General features: G+C 45.3%; 1 protein-coding gene across 2 annotated transcripts in view; it reads left to right on the top strand.

Annotated features, from left to right (window-relative positions):
- Positions 1-24,034, top strand: part of LOC137306050 (RAS guanyl-releasing protein 1-like) — a 138,440-nt gene that overhangs the window by 55,291 nt on the left and 59,115 nt on the right. For both annotated transcript variants that reach the window (XM_067975088.1, XM_067975089.1), the window contains exon 2: positions 14,818-14,999. In XM_067975088.1, the coding sequence (XP_067831189.1) occupies positions 14,818-14,999 (182 nt within the window). The remainder of the gene's footprint in view (positions 1-14,817; positions 15,000-24,034) is intronic.

Below are 24,034 nucleotides of genomic sequence, written 5' to 3'. Positions count from 1 at the left end.
CCATGATGGTACGGGTTCCACATGAGTCAGCGCCTTCAGGGCAGTTGGGGAGAAAATGGGAGGGAGGGGGAAAATGAGGCTTCTCTGGTAGGGTCAGGGGGCTTGAAGATCAAAGTGATAGTAAGCACAGGATGAGCACATCATTCAGTGAGAAAGTTGGTTCAATCACAGAGCAAAACATGACAAGAAGATAAAAGGAGTGTGAAGGACAAAAGATGTGATTGCAGAATTAATAAGGTTACCAAGTGGATCTTTATAAAACACTGGTTCGGCCACAACTCAAGTATTGTGTCGAATACTTCAGCTGAGTGCACTGGATACAACAAAGGCTATGGGCCCCGACAACATCCCGGCTGTAGCACTGAAGATTTGTGCTCCAGAACTAGCCGCGCCTCTAGCCAAGCTGTTCCAGTACAGCTACAACAGTGGCATCTACCCGACAATGTGGAAAATTGCCCAGGTATGTCCTGTCCACAAAAAGCAGGACAAATCCAATCCGGCCAATTACCGCCCCATCAGTCTACTCTCAATCATCAGCAAAGTGATGGAAGGTGTTGTCGACAGTGCTATCAAGCGGCACTTACTCACCAATAACCTGCTCACCGATGCTCAGTTTGGGTTCCGCCAGGACCACTCGGCTCCAGACCTCATTACAACCTTGGTCCAAACATGGACAAAAGAGCTGAATTCCAGAGGTGAGATGAGAGTGACTGCTCTTGACATCAAGGTAGCATTTGACCGAGTGTGGCACCAAGGAACACTACTAAAACTGAAGTCAATGGGAATCAGGGGGAAAACTCTCCAGTGGCTGGAGTCATACCTAGCACAAAGGAAGATGGTAGTGGTTGTTGGAGGCCAATCATCTCAGCCTTATCAACTTGTCCGGCACCTTCACAGATTTATGTATGTGAACCCCCCAGGTCTCTAGTTCTGCACTCCCTTTAAAATTATACCATTTAGTTTACTACTATCCTCCTCACTGTTTGCTACATTTCTAAGTCCTGAGTCATCAGCAAACTTTGTAAATTTTCCCCCTATACCCAAGTCCAGCTCATTAATACACATCAAAACAACAGTGGTCCTAATACCGACTTCTGGGGGATACCACTGCACACTTCCCTCCAGACTGAAAAACAACCTTTCACCACTACTCTCTGATTTCTGTCTCTTAGTCAATTTTGTATCCATGCTGTCACTGTCCTTTTAATCCCATGGACTTCATTTTGCTAATAAGCCTATTATGTGCCACTTTATCAAACGCCTTTGGAAAGTCCACATACACAACATCAACCACACTACCCTCATCAACCCTCTCCTTTACTTCATCGAAGAACTCAATCAAGTTTGTCAGACACAATTTGCCTTTAACAAATCCGTGCAGGCTGTCATTTATTAACCTGTGTTTTTACAAGTGAAAATTAATTTTGCCTCAAATTATGACCTTTAGAAGCTTTCCCACCACTGATATTAGGCTGTCTGGCCTGTAGTTACCGGGTTTATCCCTCTCCCCCCTTTTTGAACAGGGCTATAACATTTCCACCCCTCCAGTCCTCTGGCAATACTCCTATATCCAGGATTGAAAGATTGTGGTGAGAGCCTCTGCTATTTCCACCCTTACTTCCCTCAGCAACCTAGGATGCATCCCATGCGGACTGGGTGACTTTCCTACTTTGAGTTCTGCCAAAACTTATAAGTAATGTAAGTACGGTAGCTGGCACTGCCACAAGCAGGATGCCCACCCTTCAAGGCCAGCTTAACATCTGGACTCATCCAAAACTGCCCGTATCCTAACTCGCACCAATCCCCGTTCACCCATCACCCCTGTGCTCGCTGACCTACACTGGCTCCTGGTCCGGCAATGGCTCGAATTTAAAATTCTCATCCTTGTTTTCAGATCTCTCTGTGCCTTTACCTCTCCCTATCTCTGTAACCTCCTCCAGATCCAAAACCTTCTGAGATCCCTGCGCTCCTCCAATTCTGGCCTTGTGCACCGATTTCCTTCACTTTACCATTGGCGGCCGTGCCTTTAGCTGTCTAGGCCTTAAGCTCTGGAATTCCATCCCTAAAACTCTCTGACGCACTACGTCTCTCTCCTCCTTTAAGACACTCCTTAAAACCTACCTCTTTTGACCAATCCTTTGGTCACCTGTCCTAATATCTCCTGATGTGGCTCGGTGTCAAATTGTGTTTGATAATCGCTCCTGTGAAGCTCCTTGGGACATTTTATTACATTAAAGGTGCTATATGAAGGCAAGTTGTTGTTGTTGGACGGTCCGCAGCGAAAAGGAATTTACGGTTCAAAACTTTCAAGTAACAATGTGACCTCGCAGTTGTCTCCATTTTACTGCGGATCCCCCCCCGCGGGGTGGATTTTATGGGACAGGGAGTTCCAGCATTTTACAGAACAGCTACTACTATATGGGGGGTGTCAGAGTGACTAAATTAAGGATGACACACTCTTGTGAAATCCCTTGACAGTACTGTCTCCAGTGACAAAATGTGAATTGTAATTCCGAGCACATCTGTAATGTTATATCGAGTTACATCGAATCTACAGCACAGGAACAGGCCATTCGGCCCAACTGGTCTGTGCTGGCGTTTATGCTCCACACGAGCCTCCTCCCTCCCTCATCTAACCCTATCATCATATCCTTCTATTCCTTTCTCCCTCGTGTGTTTATCCAGTTTCCCCTTAAATGCATCTATGCTATTCGCCTCAACTACTCCTTGTGTTAGCGAGTTCCACATTCTAACTGCTCTTTGGGTAAAGAAGTTTCTCCTGAATTCCCTATTGGATTCCTGCTTAATTATTATTTCATAAAAATATTACTCTCCTCATTCATTCCCACCACTCCACAAGTAGTAGAAAAATAAAGATCTACGAATTTGTCGAATTCACAGTGTAATCCAGGCCGCCTAAGTCACTCATCCCTTGGACTAGTCACTATTCATTCTGATCTCACCTGATGGCTTAGTTTGACCCAAAGTGACTCAGGCCTTTTCCCTGGTTACCCTAGTGACGGGTTGAGGCCCTTTACTGCCTGCCCTATTCATGCCTGTCAAACACTCTCCCGCTCTCTTTCTCTTTCTCGCTCTCTCTCTCTCTCTCTCTCTCTCGCTCTCTCCACTGGATAGTAGGTACATCTGATGAAACTGTAACACACAGCACCTTCAGTTAGCCTTGCTTTCAAAGCAAAACGGACAAAATTAAATGGGAATGTTGTCAGGGTGCCAGTCTGGGTTTCACAGAAGCTCTGTATTCCTAAAAAAAAGGACTTGCATTTATATAGCGCCTTTCACAACCTCAGGATGTCCCAAAGCGCTTTACAGCCAATAAAGTACTTTTGAAGTGTAGTCACTGTTGTAATGTAGGAAACACAGCAGCCAATTTACACACAGCAAGATCCCACAAACAGCAATGTGATAATGACCAGATAATCTGTTTTAGTGATGTTGGTTGAGGGATAAATATTGACCAGGACACTGGAGAGAACTCCCCTGCTCTTTGAATAGTGCTACAGGATCTTTTACATCCACCTGAGAGGGCAGACAGGGCCTCAGTTTACCAACTCATCCTAAAGACAGCACCTCTGACAGTGCAGCACTCCCTTAGTACTGCACTGGAGTGTCAGATTTTGTACTCAAGACTCTGGAGTGAGACTTGAACGCACAACCTTCGTGACTCAGAGGCGAGGGTGCTACCCACTGAGTCATAGCTGACACCGAATAATAATGATCCTTTAAAGCTTCTCATGCAGTCAAGGAACCATTTAATCTGCATAAACATCGAAAGGTTCTGCCTTTTGAGTGTGGAGTGCAGCATTATGGTGTGGAATTCCAGCAGAAAAATCCCGATTTGCCCACAATGTACTGCATTTTGCTCAGGCCTGTAGTGGAGACACTGACTTTTCTCCTTAAGGTTGATTTTAAGTACGGCACAGTTAAAAATGTTAGTTGCTGATGCTCGTAGCAATTTCTATAAGCAGGCTGGTGAAATGGTCAAACCATTTTATTTTTAGAATGTTAATATTTTAAATGTTGTAACTTATTTTCAAGCAAAGTAAAACCTTAGTGTCTTTTTTATATATTCGGAGATGCTAACTTTAGGACACTGCAACTTGAAAGTAAAATTTTCAAAACTCATAAAGCTTGATATATTTAGCCCATCATTCAACACCCGTACTCTCATCAAAAGCAAAATACTGCAGATGCTGGAAATCTGATCTCGTACTCTCATGCCTCTTTCAAGTCCCACTCCAGAGACTTGAGCGCATAATCTATGCTGACACTCCAGTGCAGTGCTGAGGGAGTGCTGCACTGTCGGAGGTGCCGTCTTTCAGATGAGACGTTTAACCGAGGCCCCGTCTGCCCTCTCAGCTGGACGTGAAAGATCCCATGGCACTATTCGAAGAAAAGCAGGGGAGTTCTCCCCAGTGTCCTGGCCAATATTTATCCCTCAACCAACATCACTAAAACAGATTATCTGGTCATTATCACATTGCTGTTTCTGGGATCTTTTTGTGCACAAAATGACTGCCTAGTTTCCTACATCACATCCGCGACTACACTTCAAAAGTACTTCAAGTAAAGCACTTTGGGACATTGAGGCCGTGAAAGGCGCTATATAAATGCAAGTTTTTCTTTCTTTTCTTTGTTGAAGAAATTTTAATCATTTAGAGAAAATTCACCGTTTTCTGAGTCCAATATAACAAATTATTTCAAGATTCTTAGTATTTTAAATCGAGTCTCTCGATGAATTGTTGTGTCGGTGTAGGCCTTGGCACTCATGGATTTCTGTCTGGCCCTGGTGTCCCGGCTCTGACTGAATTGAGAAACTGGCTAACAGTCTCTGGTATTTGTCACTGATTAAAGAGACCTTTAAGCACTGAGCTGTCATTCAAACTAGCTGCAAACTCACAATGGGGCATGTAGTACTTGGCACCATTTGATTCACATCTGATCCAGGCTGCGTAGATCCAAATATTGCATCTGATTGGCAAATCAGATCACTTGGCCTGCGTCCCAAAGAACTAATTTTTCAATGGCCCACCCATTAATGGTGACTCCCAGTCCACCAACACCTCGAATTTAAAACTCTCATCCTTGTGCTTAAATCCCTCCATGGCCTCACCCCCCCTCCCCATCTCTGCAACCTTCTCCAGCCCTACAATCCCCAGCTTTCTCTGCCTTACTCCAATTCAGGCCGCTTGCTCATCCCTGATTTTCTTCGTCCCACCATTGGCGGCCGTGCCTTCAGCTGTCTAGGATCAAAGATCTGGGATTCCCTCCTTAGATCTCTCCACCTCTCTCTCCTCCTTTAAGATGCTCCTTAAAACTCACCTCTTTGTCCAAGCTTTTGCTCACCTGTCCTAATATTGCCTTATGCGTCTCGGTGTCAAATTTTGTCTGATTACGCTCCTAAGAATGTTTTACTATGTTAAAGGCGCTATATAAATGCAAGTTGTTGTTGTTGAACAATCTACAGCTAAAATGAATTTACAATTCACTGAGTTCAAATAACCACGATCGTGGCCTAGCAGTTGTTTCCATTTTGCGGCAGATATCCCCCGCGGCATGGATGTTGTGGGACAGTGAGCTCCAGCATTTTATGGAACACCTCCTACTCTTTCCGGGGTATCAGACTGACTACATTAAGGATGGCCCACTCTTGTGACATCCCTTGACAGCACTGTCTTCTTTAACAGAGGCTGAGATAAGCTGGTAGATGTCTCTCTTAAAACAGCTGACAAAGGAATTTAAGGGGCGATTGTCTGGGTGCATGCTGCCTGTAGTGAGACTCCCCCCAACATGTTACTGATATGTGTAGCCATCAGGTATAAACTCAGAAAATGACAAATGTGTTCGATATTAACCTTCGCACTGTGTAATTTCAAGGCCATCTTGTATTGTCATAGCTGGTCAGGGAACTAGCTGTTTGAACCAAGATTAGTTTCATACTGTAAAAACATTCTTTTAAAACTAGTCCCTGTTAAGTGCGATTGATGCAGTTTGTGACAACAGGGATGAGGGAGACTTCAGTTACGTGGAGGGACTGGAGATGCTGTGATTGTTCTCCTTAGAGCAGAGAAGGTTAAGAGGGGATTTAATGGAGGTGTTCAAAATCATGAAGGGTTTTGATAGAGTAAATAAGGAGAAACCGTTTCCTGTGGCAGAAGGGTCGGTAACCAGAGGACACAGATTTACGGTAATTGACAAAAGAACCAGAGGCGAGATGAGGAATTTTTAAACAGCGAGCTGTTATGATCTGGAATGCACTGCCTTAAAGGGTGATGGAAGCAGTTTCAATAGTAACTTTCAAAAGGGAATTGGATAAATACTTGAAGGGGAAAAATTTGAAGGGCTGTGGGGAAAGAGAAGAGGTGTAGGACTAACTGGGTAGCTCTTTCAAAGAGCTGGCACAGGCACGATGGGCCGAATGGCCACCTATTGTGCTGTACCAATCTATGATTGGGTTACTGCCATTTCCAGCAGTCATCGTTCAGGGTGGATTATAAAAGGAATGGATCCAGGGATGTAACAAAGGCAGTTTTGAATTAAAGTCCCTAATTAGATATACGTCTGGGCTATTGAGCTGGCACATTAGTGTTTCTGGAGAGACAGATGGACGCAGTGACAGCGGCACAGAGTAAATCTTCCTGCTTCTGGAGAGTAGGTTGTTAAAGACAATAGTGGCTTGTAATTCAAGTGGCTGGAGAGATCAAAACTGCTGGGTAGAGCTGGAAATTCGAGCTTCATTTCACCTCAAAGTTAAGACGATTTGCCCGTACAGTAAATAATTCAAAAGCTACTGGGTCAGTCAAAAGGTTTCACAGCCAGGAGAGAATTTCTGTTCTTATCAATTTGTGATTTCCCTGGACCGAATTTTGTGTATTCACTCAAACCACACATGCAAAGGCAGAATAAACCCCTTCAAGAGAGCAGTCAGCAGAAATCAGTTTAATGTTGGTCCAGCTAAAATATGAATGAAAAGATATAACAATAGAAATATTATAATTTGAGGCAGGACAGATCCCATTTCTGCCACAACCATCATCAGTGAGATTGGTGATTAAAGACCTCAACCTAACCATAGTACAAATTTAAAAAAGTGCAAGGGACATCTTCAAACTATGTACAGCAGCTCAAATGTCATTATTTCAGTCCAGTTTATAATCCATAAATCCACACCAATACTATACCCTGGCCAAACAAGACATAAATCAATGGTTGGTATACGGACACAGTCCCCTCAAGCACTCTGAATCTGCCACTGGCTACATGAATATGGCTATATATGGCTATATTTTTTTTATTCGTTCATGGGATGTGGGCGTCGCTGGCGAGGCCGGCATTTATTGCCCATCCCTAGTTGCCCTTGAGAAGGTGGTGGTGAGCCGCCTTCTTGAACCGCTGCAGTCTGTGTGGTGAAAGTTCTCCCACAGTGCTGTTAGGAAGGGAGTTCCAGGATTTTGACCCAGCGACAATGAAGGAACGGCGATATATTTCCAAGTCGGGATGGTGTGTGACTTGGAGGGGAACGTGCAGGTGGTGTTGTTCCCATGTGCCTGCTGCTCTTGTCCTTCTAGGTGGTAGAGGTTGTGGGTTTGGGAGGTGCTGTTGAAGAAGCCTTGGCGAGTTGCTGCAGTGCATCCTGTGGATGGTACACACTGCAGCTACAGTGCGCTGGTGGTGAAGGGAGTGAATGTTTAGGGTGGTGGATGGGGTGCCAATCAAGCGGGTTGCTTTGTCCTTTATGTATGCACCTGGTGTCCTCCCTGAGCTGCATTTCCTTTTGCATAAATGTTTCCACTTACAAAGTTCATTGACGATGGTCATTACTTTGATGTCTAATCTCCACTTTATGGCATTGTAGACACAAGTGGAGGAAGGTTGAGATGAGGTAAGGTCAACAGCACAGAACATGTAACAAAAACAGGAAATCAGAATGCTCGTAACTACATGGTTGTGGCAGAAATGGGATCTGTCCTGCTTCAAATTATAATATTTCTGTTGTTATATCTTTTCATTCATATTTTAACTGGACCAACATTAAACTGATTTCTGCTGACTGCTCTCTTGAAGAGGTTTATTCTGCCTTTGCATGTGTGGTTTGAGTGCATGCATAAAATTCGGTCTAGGGATATCACAAATTAATAAGAATAGAAATTCTCTCCTGGCTGTGAAACCTTTTGATTGACCCAGTAGCTTTTGAATTATAACTAATCAAATTGTGGATCCTTTGAAGGCATTGGTTGTTTTATTTTATAGGTTCCAGGCAGACATGTATCAGAGTCTACAGACGTAATAGTCAATAAAAAGGGAGGGAATTCCAGAGCTCAGGACCTAGATGGCTGAAGGCACAGCCATCAATGGTGGAGTGATGAAAATCGGGGATGCACAAGAGGCCCGAATTGGAGGAATGCAGAGATCTTGGAGGGCTGGAGGAGGTTACAGAGATAGGGAGGGAGCGAGGCCATGGAATGATTTGAACATGAGGATAAGAATTTTAAATATGAGGCATGGGTGGACCGGGAGCCAATGTAGGTCAGCGAGCACAGGGGTGATGGGTGAACGAGACTTGATGCGAGTTAGGTTACGGGCAGCAGTGTTTTGGAGGAGCTCAAGTTTATGGAGGGTGGAAGATGGAGGCCGGCCAGGAGAGCATTGGAATAGTCAAGTCTGGAGGTAACAAGAGCATGGATGAGAATTTCAACAGCAGATGGGCTGAGGCAGGGGCGGAGGCAGGCAATATTACTGAGGGGGAAGTAGGCGGTCTTGGTGATGGAACGGATATGGTCTCGGAAGCTCAGCTCAGGGTCAAATAAGATGCTAAGGTTGCGATCAGTCTGGTTCAGCCAAGGACAGTGGCCAAGGAGAGGGATGGAATCGGGTGACTCGGGAATGGAGTTTGTGGCGGGCGCCAAAGACAGTGGCTTTGGTCTCCCCAGTGTTTAATTGGAGAAAATTCCTGCTAATCTAGAACTGGATGTCGGACAAGAAGCAAGACAACAGAGGCAATGGAGGGGTCGAGAGAGGTGGTTGTGAGGTAGAGCTGGGCGTCTTCAGCGTACATGTGGAACCCAATGTTGTATTTTTGGATGATGTCACCCAAGGGATGTCACCCATGTAGATGAAAAATAGGAGGGGGCCAAGAAAAGATCCTTGGAGGACTCCAGAGGTAACGGTGTGAGAGCAGGAAGAGAAGCCATTGCAGGAGATTCTCTGGCTATGACTGGATCGATAAGAACGGAACCAGGCGAGGGCAGTCCCACTCAGCTGGACAACAGAGGAGAGGCGTTGGAGGGGACCAGAGCACTTTACAGCCAATGAAGTACTTTGGAAGTGAAGTCACTGTTGTAATGTAGGAAACACGGCAGCAATTTACGTGCAGCAAGGTCCCACAAACAGCAATGTGATAATGACCAAGACAACCTGTTTTAGTGACGTTGGTTGAGGGATAAATATTGCCGAGGACACGGGGGAGAATTCCCCTGCTCTTCTTCGATCAGTGCCTCGGAATCTTTTACATCTACCTGAGAGGGCAGACGGGGCCTCGGTTTAACGTCTCAGCCAAAAGACGGCACCTCCGACACTGCAGCACTCCCTCAGTACCGCACTGGAGTGTCAGCCTTGGATTATGTGCTCAAGTCTCTGGGGTGGGACGTGAACCCACGATCCACTGAGGCCCGGGCTGCCACTCTTTGGAGATGAAAGGATTTCCTTTCTGATTATCGTTGAAAGTCGTAAATGAACAGAGTTGGAGAAAACTCAAACCAGCTCCTGGAGGACAAGATTCCTCAGCGCAAAATTTCCTAGAAATACATGAAGTGACAAAAAAAAAAATGGATCACAAAAAAAAAACATCTTAAAGGAAGACAAATAAAATAAATGGTCCCCAGGTCAGCAGAACGCTCAGTTTCCTGCAGGTCTGCTCGCCAACATTTCTATTTGAACAATGATTGCATTCACGATTAAGAAGCCATTTGGCGAAGATCCAACAGTAATCATTGGTGCTGGAAGGGCGCCAAGTGGTGCCATTGAGTTCCAGTGGAACAGTGGTAGATGGGAGCTCGAGCAAATAATGGCATCGTCGAGTGAGTTGGGTTCATTGACCCTTTCAAAAAAAGCACACATGCACCAGGTACAGCTCAATAGATACTCTGTTCACATTAAAAAAAGTGAGAGGAAACACGTAGAAATGTAAGGGGAGTAATGCCACGATCGGCCCTGCTCACCGGGGAGCGGTATTACTCGCAGACGCCTCATCTTAAGAAACCTCGGCTACTGGGGTGGGACATGACGTCTGCTCCGAATGAATTAGTTATATTGTTAGACTGTGGGTCTTTGGAGTAGTTGAGGCGAATAGCGTAGATGCATTTAAGGGGAGGCTAAATAATTGTATGAGGGAGAAAGGAATAGAAGGTTATGCTGATAGGGTGAGATGAAGTAAGGTGGGAGGAGGCTCGTGTGGAGCATAAACACCGGCATAGACCAGTTGGGCTGAATGGCCTTTTTCTGTGCTGGAAATTCTATGTAATTCTATGCACCCTCTTTAAACTTGAGCTCGTCCAAAGCTCTGCTGCCCGTATCCTAACTCGCATCCTGTGCCGTTCACCCATCACCCCTGTGCTCAATAGCTCCCGTTGTTTTCAAATCCCTTCATGGCCTCACCCCTCCTTATCTCTGTAATCTCCTCCAGCCCCGCAACCCTCCAAGATCTCTGCGCTCCTCCAATTCTGGCCTCTTGCGCATCCCCGATTTTCTTCGCCCCACCATTGGCGGCCGTGCCTTCAGCTGCCTAGGCCCAGAGCTCTGGAATTCCCTCCCTAAACCTCTCCGCCTCGCTGCCTCGCCACCTCTCTCTCCTCCTTTAAGACGCTCCTTAAAACCTACCTCTTTGACCAAGCTTTTGGTCACCTGTTCTAATACTTTCATATGTGGCTCAGTGTCAAATTTTGTTTGATAACTTTCCTGTGAAGCGCCTTGGGACATTTTGCTATGTTAAAGGTGCTATATAAATGCAAGTTGTAGTTTTAAAGCAGAGTGTGAGAGGCTGAATGTGATGTGAAGCTAGACATGGACACAAGGAATCTAGTGTCAATGGCACTGGTCTATCTTCCTTCCTGTTTGTTCGGAGAGTGATTCTCATCTGAGATAAGACATAAACAACACATCATCAGATCAACGAACACCACGTAGGGTGAACTATACTTGAGAAAAACAGGCGGAGCGTCACAAAGCGGTTACATTTCAAGGATTGCCCTGAATAACTTTGAAGCTCAAGTGCAGATCAGGAAGAGATTTACTCTGGGTACCAGATCTGCAGTTATATGGGAGGTTACTGAGCAGTGGCAAATTTGCTCATGATTACCTTATCAACCAGTCATTCTTTGATTTGTGCCATGCAGTGGGAGGAATGGGGAAGGGGTTACTTACTGGTTCATTATCAGTGGGCTGAATGTGCTATATCACTATATGAGTGTGCTATATTAACTAACATTCGGATGCAATTCCTCCCTTTGCTATTTTAACAAAGGTGTTTAGCAGTGGATGAATGGGTTGGATAGCATAGCGGTTATGATACTGGACTAGCAGCCCAGAGGTTGTGAGTTCATAGGAATAGGAGTAGGCCATTCAGCCCCTCGAGTCTGTTCCGTCATTCAATGAGATCATGGCTGATCTGTATCCTAACTCCAACCACCCGCCTTGACTCCATATCCCTTGGCTAGCAAAAATCTATTGATCTCAGATTTAAAATGATTAATTGAGCTAGGCATCTACTGCTTTTTGTGGGAGAGAGTTCCACGCTTCTACCACCCTTTGCATGAAGAAGTGTTTTCTAACTTCTCTCCTGAATGGCCTGGCTCTGATTTTAAGGTCATGTCCCCTTGTCCTAGACTCCCCCACCAGTGGAAAAAGTTTCTCTCCATCGACCCTATCAATTCCTTTCCAAATCCTAAAAATCTCAATCAAATCACCCCTTAACTTTCTACATTCCAGGGAATCAAGGCTAGTTTATATTTTAACCCTTGGAGCCCTGGTAAAATTCTGACGGATCTGCTCTGCACTCCTTCGAACCCCACCATGGCAAGTTACGCCAATAAACTTGGTCATTTGTTGGCTGGCACCAAAAGAAATGACTATGAAAAGCTGCCAGATTGTTGTAAAAGTGCCAACTGGTTCATTAATGCCCATCAGGAAGGGCAATTTGCCACCTCTACCCAATCTGGTCTACACGTGACTCCAGTCCACATTATGTAGTTAACTCTCAAAGCCTAACAAGGCACTAAGTTGTAAAAACAATAGCAACTAGAAGGCCCACCCCCTACCCTCTCCTGGCAAATAGAGATCGGCACTAAACATGGACTTGCCAGCATTGCCCACATCCTGAGAATTTTTAAAAAACATATCCGGAGGCCTTGGCATTGGCAAGAAGAGTTTTATGGGCAAATATATTAATACTCAAGTATCAGCTGTAGCTCAGTTGGTAGCACTCGTGCCTCTGGGTCAGAAGGTTGCCGTCTTTCGGATGAGACGTTAAACTGAGGTCCCATCTGCCATCTCAGGTGGATATAAAAGATCCCATGGCACCATTTTGAAGAAAAGCAAGGAAATTCTCCCAGTGTCCTGGCCAATATTTATCTCTCAACCAACGTCACTGGGAAAAAAAGATTATCTGGTCTTTATCACATTGCTGTTTGTGGGATCTTGCTGTGCACAATTTGGCCGCCGTGTTTCCTACATTATAATAGTGACTACACTTCAAAAGTACTTCATTGGCTGTAAAGCACCTTGGGACGTCCTGAGGTCATGAAAGGCGCTATATAAATGCCAGTCTATCTTTCTTTCAAAAGAGAAGCCTTTCTACTCAGTCTGGAGTTAGTTGTAACCCAGGTTCCAGATGTGGAAGGAGTGTTCCAACATACGGCCTCAGTCAGGGTGCATTTGCATTCGGTGCCTCAGTATCCCAGGTGTCAGGAGACTGATGTCTTTGCGTCAGCTCATGTTGCTTAAACCAACTCTCTTGTCTCAATGGCAACATGGTAGACCCATGAAAATGTGGTTTTAACAAAGTCAATACAGTAGACCTCGCACGGTTGCACTGAAGGCTAAAGCTCCTTGAGCCTCCCATTAGACAGAGGACACCTTCTTCCCCTCAGGCCAGAGCTAGTTTTAACTGAGAAATAACTTGGAATTTTTAGAAATAAGAAAAGACCATAAGCACAATAAGCCCATTAACAGCTGGGAATGAACCCTGTACCCTGCCTGATTTACCCCCTTAAAACCCTCATACATGTGACCTGCAGTGCCTCCGAATCAGCTATCCCTTTGGGGTCGCTAGAATCAGTCAGTCGTCATAACCAGGCACCACTAAAGGCCACGGAAGTTAAATGCACAGAAAGAGGCCATTTGGCCCATTCATGGCCATCTCATTTCCCCCATTGCCAATTTCCACAGAAGTCGACCCGATTTTTTCTTTTTGCTCTTCCATTCAGGTCTTTCTGTACGTCGTCTTCGCATCTCAGCATCAGCTTTCCCACATGGCCTTTCCCCAGCTGGGACCCACCCCATCAGTTTTGGAGGGGAACCAGCCTTCAGTCATGCAGCACCCACGCATCACCCATCAGAACCTTCTCACTGTGTGCACTCTGTTACTGATCGCAGGTGCCTCATTCTCATCCTCAACTACAGCATCAAATTGGGCCTATATAGCGTCTGTAACGTAACAAAATGCCCCGAATTGGTTGACAGAGGTAAAAAAATAACTGGACATTGAGCAGTGATGGGTAAAGGGTGGTGGCCAAAGGCTTGAGGTAGGCTTTGAGGAGGGACGAGGTAGTGAGGAAGAGGTCTTTAGGGTGAGGTTTCCAGAGCATGGGGCCGAGACAGCTAAAGCAAAATGCTGGTGAATAGGTTGGTCTGAAAGTGATAGAGAGGGTTAAGTGGAAGAGAAAGGGTTAACGCTAATATTGATTGAAGGTGGCACTTCTATGATTTATTAGTGTAAGCAATATCCAGATGTTTCGTACAAGGTATTAGCCACCAAATGATGGTAGAATCAAAGGACTCAGGTCATGGCTCAGTGGGTAGCATGCTCACTCTCTGAGTTAGAAGATTGTAGGTTCAAATCCTGCTTCAGAGAATTAAGCAAAAAATCTGGTGTAGTATATAGGAAGTGCTGCACTGTCAGAGATGCTGTCTCCCAGACAGTATGTTAAACTGGGGCCTGCTTCGGTGGATGTAAAAGATCCCGTGGCATTGTTTAGAAGGAGAGTTGTTCCTGGTGTCCTGGCTAATATTTATCCCTCACTCATCATCACTAGAACGGATTAACTGGTCATCATCACTTTGCTGATAGTGGGATCTTGCTGTGCGCAAATTGGCTCCTGCATTACAATAGTGACTATGCTTCAAAAGTACTTCATTAGCTGTAAAGTGCTTTTGGGCGTCCTGAGGTGGTGAAAGGTGCTATAGAAATGCAAGTTCTTTTTCTGCTTTATAAAAACACATATAATTATGTATGTGATTGTGGTTCTTTTTTTGGAAGCAAGGTAATTGTTCAGGGTCTATAACCTGAATCTGCAAAAGTGGTTGAACTATTTGGGTGAGAGTGCTAGTAAAAGGCAGTATATCTGTCAGTGCAAGGGTATCTTTCTCAATGGAGGGAGTGGACTCCCTTTTTATCTCCTCGCTTATTGACGTATTTATCTCAGCCTCTCGTGTGAGGCACAGCTGAAATCCTTCTCTCTCTCTCTCCCTTTCTCCCTCTCGTACTGAACGCTGCTGCTTATCTCTTTTCTTTTGTTGTTGCTGCAGGAAATCTCGTCATGAATACCAGAGCACGTTGGGTAGCAAGGTCATCCAACGACAGAGCAGACGGAGAATGACCTGCCCCAGCCCGGCCGAAATCAGCAAGGCCAAAGCCATTATGTCCATGCCTCAGCTCACCAAGGCTCTCAGCCTGGACGAACTCCTCATGAAATGCGTCCAGTCTTTCGGTAGGTGCCCCCCCCTTTTCAGAGACCGACCAACAGACACCGTCGCCAGCCGACTGAGTGTGCGTGGAACGGTGCAGCTTGTAACATGTTAGTGCATTGCTTCGATATGGAGCTGCCGTTATGCCAAACAAAACTGGTCATATCTGGGGAGGGGAGTGAATGGGTAAATTGGAGCACAGAAACGGTGCAGAAAAATGCTGACTTATATTTGCAGTTACAGAAGAGTTTAAAGGTTTGATGTTCGGCTAGATTCTGATGGATTGTGAACAGGGGGAGAAGGTTTTTAAACTGGCCCAATTCCGGGACCAATTAGCAAATTAACATTGTTCAAAACTGAGAGTAGAGGCCACGGAGGTGTCTTAAAATGAAAAGGCTTCAGTCCGCGGGCCTCCAGCTTCTCTCGTTAGGACTCCCATTCACTAACGGAGGTGGATTCTGTAGAAAAGAAACAGCTGACACCTCGGAGAGGTGCATGGGGCAGAATTTCCGTCGGTGTGTCGAGTAAAGATGCCCGAAGTATTGTCATGGGATTATGCCACTTCTCAGGATTGGTGAGATAAGTGGTCAAGAATTCGCTCTCCCCTCCCCAAAATCGCTGAGATAGAACACAGTATTTGCCTTGGTTATATTTTGTGACTCTTCGATTTTGTTTCTCTCTTGCAATCGGTTGGCCGTCACATAACAAAAATAGAGAGGTTATACCAGGCTGGGGGTCTTTTCTTTAGGAAAGAGAAGGCTGAGGGGTGACCTAATAGAGGCCTTTAAAATTATGAAAGGGTTTGATAGGGTAGATGTAGAGACGTTTTTTCCACTTGTGGGGGAGACCACAGGAGTAGTTGAGGCCAATAACATGGATGCATTTAAGGGGAAGCTTGATAAACACATGCGGGAGAAAGGAATAGAAGATTACGCTGATAGGGTGAGATGAAGTGATGTGGGAGGAGGCTCGTATGGAGCATAAACACCAGCATGGGGTCGTGCCAGAGGACTGGAGAATTGCAAATGTTACACCCTTGTTCAAAAAAGGGTGTGAGGATAAACCCAGCAACTACAGGCCAATCAGTTTAACCTCAGTGGTGGGGAAACTTTCAGAAACAATAATCCGGGACAGAATTAACAGTCACTTGGACAAGTGTAGATTGATTAGGGAAAGCCAGCACGGATTTGATAAAGGCAAATCATCTTCAATTAACCTGAGTTTTTTTGATGAGTTAACAGAGAGGGTCGATGAGGGTAATGTAGTTGATGTAGTGTATATGGACTTTCAAAAGGTGTTTGATGATATGCCTACTGTGTGGCAATTTATCAAGATTACGGCCCATGGAATAAAGGGGGCAGGAGCAACATGGATACAGAATTGGCTAAGGGACAGGAAACAGAGAGTAGTGGTGAACGGTTGTTTTTCGGATTGGAGGGAGGTGTCCAATGGTGTTCCCCAGGGGTCGGTCCTGGGACCACTGCTTTTCTTGATATATATTAATGACTTGGACCTTGGGTGTACAGGGCACAATTTCAAAATTTGCAGATGACACAAAATTTGGAAGGGTAGTAAACAGTGAGGAGGATAGTGATAGACTTCAAGAGGACATAGAAAGGCTGGTGGCCTGCAATTTAACGCAGAAAAATGCGAAGTGATACATTTCGGTAAGAAGAACGAGGAGAGGCAATATAAACTAGAGGGCACAACTCTAAAAGAGGTACAGGAACAGAGAGATCTAGGGGTATATGTGGACAAATCGTTGAAGGTGGCAGGGCAGGTTGAGAAAGTGGTTAAAAAAGCATACGGGATCCTGGGCTTTATAAATAGAGGCGTAGAGTACAAAAGTATGGAAGTCTTGATGAACCTTTATAAAACACTAGTTCGGCCACAACTGGAGTATTGTGTCCAGTTCTGGGCACCGCACTTCAGGAAATAAGTGAAGGCCTTCGAGAGGGTGCAGAAGAGATTTACTAGAATGATTCCAGGGATGAGGGACTTTAGTTACTTGGATAGATTGGTGAAGCTGGGGTTGTTCTCCTTGGAACAGAGACGATGGTGAGGAGATTTGATAGAGGTATTCAAAATCATGAAGGGTCTAGATAGAGTAGATAGAGAGAAACTGTTCCCATTGGTGGAAGGGTCAAGAACCAGAGGACATAGATTTAAGGTAATTGGCAAAAGAACCAAAGGTGACATGAGGAAAAACTTTTTTACACAGTGAGTGGTTAGGATCTGGAATGCACTGCCCGAGGGTGATGGAGGCAGATTCAATCATGGCCTTCAAAAGGGAACTGGATAAGTACTTGAAAGGAAAAAATTTACAGGGCTTCGGGGCTAGGGCAGGGGAGTGGGACTAGCTGGATTGCTCTCGCATAGAGCCGGCGTGGACTCGATGGGCTGAATGGCCTCCTTCCAAGCTGTAACCTTTCTACGATTCTATGATACACACAGACTGCGCGATACAGAGAGTGACTGAGACACACGCACAGGCTGAGGTAGAGAGGAATGCACGCCCAAAGGGAGAGATGGAGACAAATGTAGATCGAGGTTAGACTGAAATAGAGATGCAGAGAGGCAGACAAACAGAGGAACAGAGAGTCAGGTAAAGAAAGTCAGAGAGAGAGAGAGAGATTGAAAGAGTGAAAATGAGAGAGACAAGAATATGTCATTAAGATTCACAGAGAAAGGCCTCGCAGTGATTAGTCCAGTTAGTTTTTATTTGGAAGTCCTGATGCTTTGTTAAGGTAACAGCACTTTAGACCTGAGTTTAGTTGCTGAATAAGAGGTTTTCAGAGATTATTCTCCTTAATCCCTACTCACATTCCCTTTCTTAGAGAGCACAAACTTGTTCCCAAACCTTTGTCTATAGTTGCTGAAAGATGCATATCAGAGGAGCATGCAATGACTCTCCTATATTCCCCATCCTTCTTGTGAGGTATTGGCTCAGTTTAGCTCAGCAGTTTTCTGGCAGTGTGGCTGGGATTGGAAGTTCACCTGTTTGACCCAGAGCTGAGCTCCCGACACCATATCCGCTCCATCACGATGGCCGCCTACTTCCACCTCTGTAACATTGCCCGCCTCCGCCCTGCCTCAGCTCATCTGCTGCTGAAACCCTCAGCCTTGCCTTTTTACAACTCCAGAATCGACTCATCTGGCCGGCCTCCCATCCTCCACCCTCCGTAGACTTCAGTTCATCCAAAACTCTGCTGTCCGTATCCTAACTCGCACCACGTCCTACTCACCCATCACCCCTTCCCTTGGTGACCCACATTGGATACTAATGTCTGACAATGCCCAAATTTAAAATTCTTATCCCCGTGTTTAAATCCCATTATGGCCTCTCCCTCTTTATCTCTATAACCAAATTGGCTGCTGCGTTTCCTACATTATCATAGAATCATAGAAAGGTTACAGCATGGAAGGAGGCTGTTTGGTCCATAGAGTCCATGCCGGCTCTATGCAAGAGCAATCCAGCTAGTCCCACTCCCCCGCCCTATCCCTGTAGCCCTGCACATTTTTTCCTTTCAAGTACTTATCCAGTTCTCTTTTGAAGGCCATGATTGAATCTGCCTCCACCACCCCCTCGGGCAGTGCATTCCAGATCCTAACCACTCGCTGTGTAAAAAAGTTTTTCCTCATGTCACCTTTGGTTCTTTTGCCAATCACCTTAAATGTATGTCCTCTGGCTCTTTACAACAGTGACCACACTTCAAAAGTACTTAATTGGCTGTAAAGAGTTTTGGGACAGCCTGAGATTGTGAAAGGCGCTATATAAATGCAAGTGTTTCTTTCTTTAACAGAGAGGTTGCACCATTAGTGACTTGACTAAAGAGTTTACCTACAAATGACGGGGAGCGATGATCACAACCTATCAGACCGAGATCTACAGTGGGAAAGTTGCTCTAATGTGGTTTTGTGCTTATACGCACATTGTCTCATCTGCTTTGTGCAGATTTGCAAAAACGTGACACCAGAAAAGTACAAAAAGGGCAGCAGAGGGTTACAGCAACCTACCATCCCAAATTTCCTGTCCTACAAGCTCTCATTTAGGAAATTTGGAAGAAAAGTTCCTTGGATGCTCCTAAGCATTCGGTTGGTAGCTGGTGAGCAAAGGAAGGGGGACTGGGAGTAGCTTTCTCAGGAAATAGTTCAAGACACAAAGAGAGTTACAGAGAGAATGGAGAATGTGAAAATGTTTTTTTTTCCTCCCTCCCTTGAGTGCACAGGAAATGGGATTTGCCCAAAGAGGGATGTTTGTAGAACGGCAGGAGGTAGATTTGGAGCTTCCTATAAGTCAGAAAATGAGTGAATCCTCACCATTTTTACACATTGGCCAACAATAAAGTGCCTGGCCTGCCAGTCAGGGATTGACATGTCTATGGAGCTGGATGTCAGAATTAATATAACCGGGAGTAAAGCAACAAAAAATAAGTGATGGGGGGGTGGGGGTAGAGGGGGTGCTGGAAATCACACCTCGTGTCAAAATATTGAGTAAAACCTTCACTTGTAATCGAAGCCATGCCGGGGGAAGGATCTGTCTCAGGAACAGCTTCTACCAGTTGCCGAAATGTGTTTTCCCTTCCTGCTTTTCTGTCAACTTCCTCCCCCCCATTACCCAGCCTCTCGGTCCTGGCGCAGAGTTGCCCAGGTAACCATCCTTCATGTGTGATCCTGGACAGTGAGGGCCACGGAGGCTATTCAACCTCAGGAGTGATTCTGTCCACAACTGAGAGCTTTCAGTGGGGATCGCAGATCAGGGGCAGAAACCTTGGTTGATTGTCCCCTCCCTAAACCAGAGGTGTGAGGTCAAGTGTAGGGGAGACAAACACAAGACTTTCTGGTTGCTGTGGATGACCTACTCACTGCCTTAACCGCTAGGGAAGACCCCCAGATACATTTTGTGCACTTGACGTCATTCCATCTTTGACTACCCCTCCCGTTCAGTGCTCAGACAGTCAACACAGTAGCTTTGATTGTGAGGTGACTCTCTGACAAGCTGCAACTCGAGTCCCGATAACTCAAACAAAGCCTTGGTGTGTTTGTAGCGAGGCCAGATCAGTCAAGGTTAATTCAGCCTGAGTTGCTTTCCATTTCCAGGAAAACCTGTGGCAGTCAAAGCCAACAGACAGCTTTGGAATGTGAATTCCCCGACAGATTTACACATTCCAAGCAGCTCAGGGAGCTGTATGGGCCGAACATATCCTACCCTGGAGTAAGCTGATATACCTGGAAGTTAGCGGAGAGAACTCGCCCTCCTCCCCCTCCATTTTTTTGCCCTTATCTCTTTTTCATAGACTCTTGCAGCACAGAAGGAGGCCATTCGGCCCATCGTGCCTGTGTCTGCTCTTTGAAAGAGCTATCCAATTAGTCCCACTCCCTCTGCTCTTTCCCCATGCCGATTTTTTTCCTTTTCCTGTATTTATCTAATTCCCTTTTGAAAGTTACTATCGAATCTGTTTCTACCGCCGTTTCAGGCAGCGCATTCCAGATCATAACAACTCGCTGCGTAAAAACAATTTCTCCTCATCTCCTACTCTGATTCTTCTGCCAATCTGTGTCCTCTGGTTACCGACCCTCCTGCCATTGGAAACCATTTCTCCTTATTTACTCTGTCAAAACCCTTCATAATTTAGAACATAATTTTTAATGCACCTACCCCTTCCTGAGGTATAGTTCCACAGCTAACATCAGCCCTCTGATACCCAGGTCAAATGACTGTGCTTCATGTGTGAGTCTCGACAATAGATTTTCCAATTGCCGTTATATTAGGGGTGAGAGTGATCCATGGGTTACTGTTGGCGTTAAAATCTCACCCATTGGAAAGTCTAGACTGGATATTTGACTTTACATCAGAAGTCACCAGCTAGCCAGTAGAAGCAGCACCCTTATTGCCACTGATGCTAAGCTGAGATCAGTAATAGGTTATTTAAGAAGCCCCTAGCCTGGGTTTGCTCCTTACGTTTTCACGGGGTGCCAGTTGCTGTGGGTAACATCCTTCGTCTTACGAGGGAAGAATGCTCTGTGACCAGATTCCTGACATGGTCAGTTTGGCAAATGGTATGACACCACTGACTGGAATATTGGAGGTGCACACATGAAAGAAGAAAGAAAGAAGTTGCATTTATATAGCGCCTCAGGATGTCCCAAAGCGCTTTCCAGCCATTTGAAGTGTAGTCACTGTTGTAACATAGGAAACGCGGCAGCCAATTGGTGCACAGCAAGCTCCCACAACAGCAATGTGATAATGATCAGCTATTTTAGTGATGTTGGTTGAGGGATAAATATTGGCCAGGACACCAGGAAGGACTCCCCTGCTCTTCGTCAAAATGGTGCCATGGGATCTTTTATGTCCACCTGAGAGGGCAGACGGAGCCTCAGTTTAAAGTCTCATCCAGGGCCCAGTAGCGGTGAAGAGAAAAAGGGAACTCTTCTCTCTATCGGCCAAAATGGTTCCTTTAATAAGTGAACTATAGCATTTTATTTGGCAATCTTTTCTCAGGGACAGCAGGAAAATGACAACAGCCTATCAGTGTGCCCACAGCTTTACTGGCCAATGATACTTAGTTGTGGAAAGGACCGTATTTGATGGCAAGATTGAGATTAGATTTCTGACAGGCCTGACGAGAAGTGGTGATAACATCACAATTGCGGCCGTTTGGATTCGAGCATCAGTCAGTCTAAAGTAAGTCACCAAGATAATCAGAAAATTACATCGCTAGTTTTTCAGCTGCACCATCTATTTTGGTTCCATTAAGTTGTTCCTAGTCGAAGAAGAATCTGATGTGATAACACCATCGAGCGATGATTTGATTATATCAGCCACTTTAAATACCAGGCTCATAATGCAAAGATGCCTCTGATTACGGATGATGAAATTAGAGTTAAGACTGTAGCTTTGCAAAATTCGTTTGGGCGTTCTACTTATCTGGACAGCGGGAGTGGTCTCAGGACCACGGTCTACAGATCAACATCAACTGTCCCAGCGGCCTCATTGGAGCAAAGCCAAATCTGAACTTTTCAAGAAGGAACCAAATATCCTGTGACACAGAATGAAAGGTCATAGGTTCATATCCATGGTTCCTCACTTGATGGATTCCTGAACTTGCCCGTGCTGTGGGCCAGCGGTAGTCAATTAAGACCAGGTCACTGTGGGCCACCCTTCTACTGGTCCAAGTCAAGAGTTCAAGAGCCTGTCAGTAGGTAGCCAGCCTGCCTGTTAATTGGAGCCAATCCTCCAAACCACGGTTCCATCTCAACAGTTGCCATAGCTACACTGATGATGTCTATTTCATATACGATGGAAGCCCACTCTGAATGTTGGAAAATATGGATGGTCTGGGCTACTTTCTCACTGTAGTTCACACTTTTTAAGTAGGTACTTTTTGAAACATGAGTTGCTTCAGATTTGCCTTCCGTCAGATGTAGCAAATGGCGCAGTTTAGTAGCACTGTCACCTCTGGGTCAGAACATTGTGGGTTTGACCACATGATCTGAATTTACACACCAGTGCTCCTGGTGTCCTCGCTCCCACTCCTCCCGAAACCAACACCGCCAGAAAAACAGATTAGCTGTTCATTCATTTCATGGCAGTTTCTGGGATGTTATCTGTGGCCACGTTGGCTGGCGTAGTTGTCTACACAAGAGTCACTTCGAAAAGAAAATCATTGTGAAGCTTTTGAGATGTTTCAATGTGTTGAGGTGTATAAATACAAGTATTATTTTATACTATTGGTAAGTATTTTTCTGTAATGTGGATGGGTTTACAACCCATGTGCTCTCTCTCTTCATTGTAAACACATGTTGTTGCATTATTTGCTCATGTTCATTCAGTGCTGGATTCCTTGACTGTTCTTCCCTGTCCTCTTGTGATGTTATAGGGGAGATATTTGCTTCAGTGCACTCAGTGACTGCTGGGAAGGCATATCAGCACATTTCGTACCCCCAGCCTGTGATTTTTCTGGCCATTGTTCTTTATCCCCCGCCCCCCCTCTCCCAAATCCTCTCTACATCGAGTCTATGGGAGTTTTCCCTGGTGTCCTGGACCAATATTTGTCCCTCGACCAACATCACAAAAACATCTGGTCATTATCATATTGCTGTTTGTGGGATCTTGCTGTGCGCATTTCCTACATTACAACAGTGACTGCACCTCAAAAGTACATCATTAGCTGCAAAGTGCTTTGTGACGTCCTGAGGTTGTGAAAGGCACTATATAAATGCAATTTTTTTATGGGAGGTGCATTGTAGCTTCCTGGGATAGGTTTGCTTCAGATTTTTCCTCCCTCTCGCTGAGGACACACCTCCACTTGGATCATTCGCAGGCGGCTGAGATCAGGAACTAAAAGGCAGCGGGAAATGAAAGGTGCAAGGCCATGTCTCTTCTTTTTATTATCGAGAACATAGGTAAAGTCCCATGGCCTGGAGTGCTAGACATCGCCAAGATTAGAACGAGTAGGAGAGAAGATGAGGAATTGGTGGTTAGGTGACACAAAGGCTGAATTTTATAATTAGTAAAAGAAGGGAACATAGGAGCAGGAGTAGGCCATTCGGCCCCTCGAGCCTGTTCCGCCATTCAATTAGATCGTGGCTGATTTGTAATGAGGGAGGTGAAGAGTTCCATTTTCTTGAGGTCCGAGAATGAGTTAGAGTAGGAGATGGTGCAATCAATCTTGATTTCAACACAGTGAGTATCCAGGGGGGAGGAAGAGTGTGTGGGACAGTGTATTCGGAGCTTAGGAGGAACTAATGACCACCGTCCAATGCCAAAATATACGAACGTATACATTTCTTGTGCCATGGTGCATAAGTGGTTCATAAGTGAACATTGCACACTTGGTGAGAGTGTACTGTTGTTACATGAGGGAGAAAGGAATAGAAGGATATGTTGATGGGGTTAGATGAAGTAGGGTGGGAGGAGGCTTGTGTGGAGCATAAACACCAGCATAGACCAGTTGGGCCGAACGGCCTGTTCCAGTGCAGTAAATTCTATGTTGTGTGAAAATTTAGAAGCGAGGGAGCGGGAGCAAAGTAGAAGCAGGAAGCGAGCCCAGGAAAC

The sequence above is a fragment of the Heptranchias perlo genome, chromosome 41 (genome assembly GCF_035084215.1).
Source record: "Heptranchias perlo isolate sHepPer1 chromosome 41, sHepPer1.hap1, whole genome shotgun sequence".
NCBI lineage: Eukaryota > Metazoa > Chordata > Chondrichthyes > Hexanchiformes > Hexanchidae > Heptranchias > Heptranchias perlo.
This window is presented reverse-complemented; position numbering and strand designations above follow the sequence as displayed.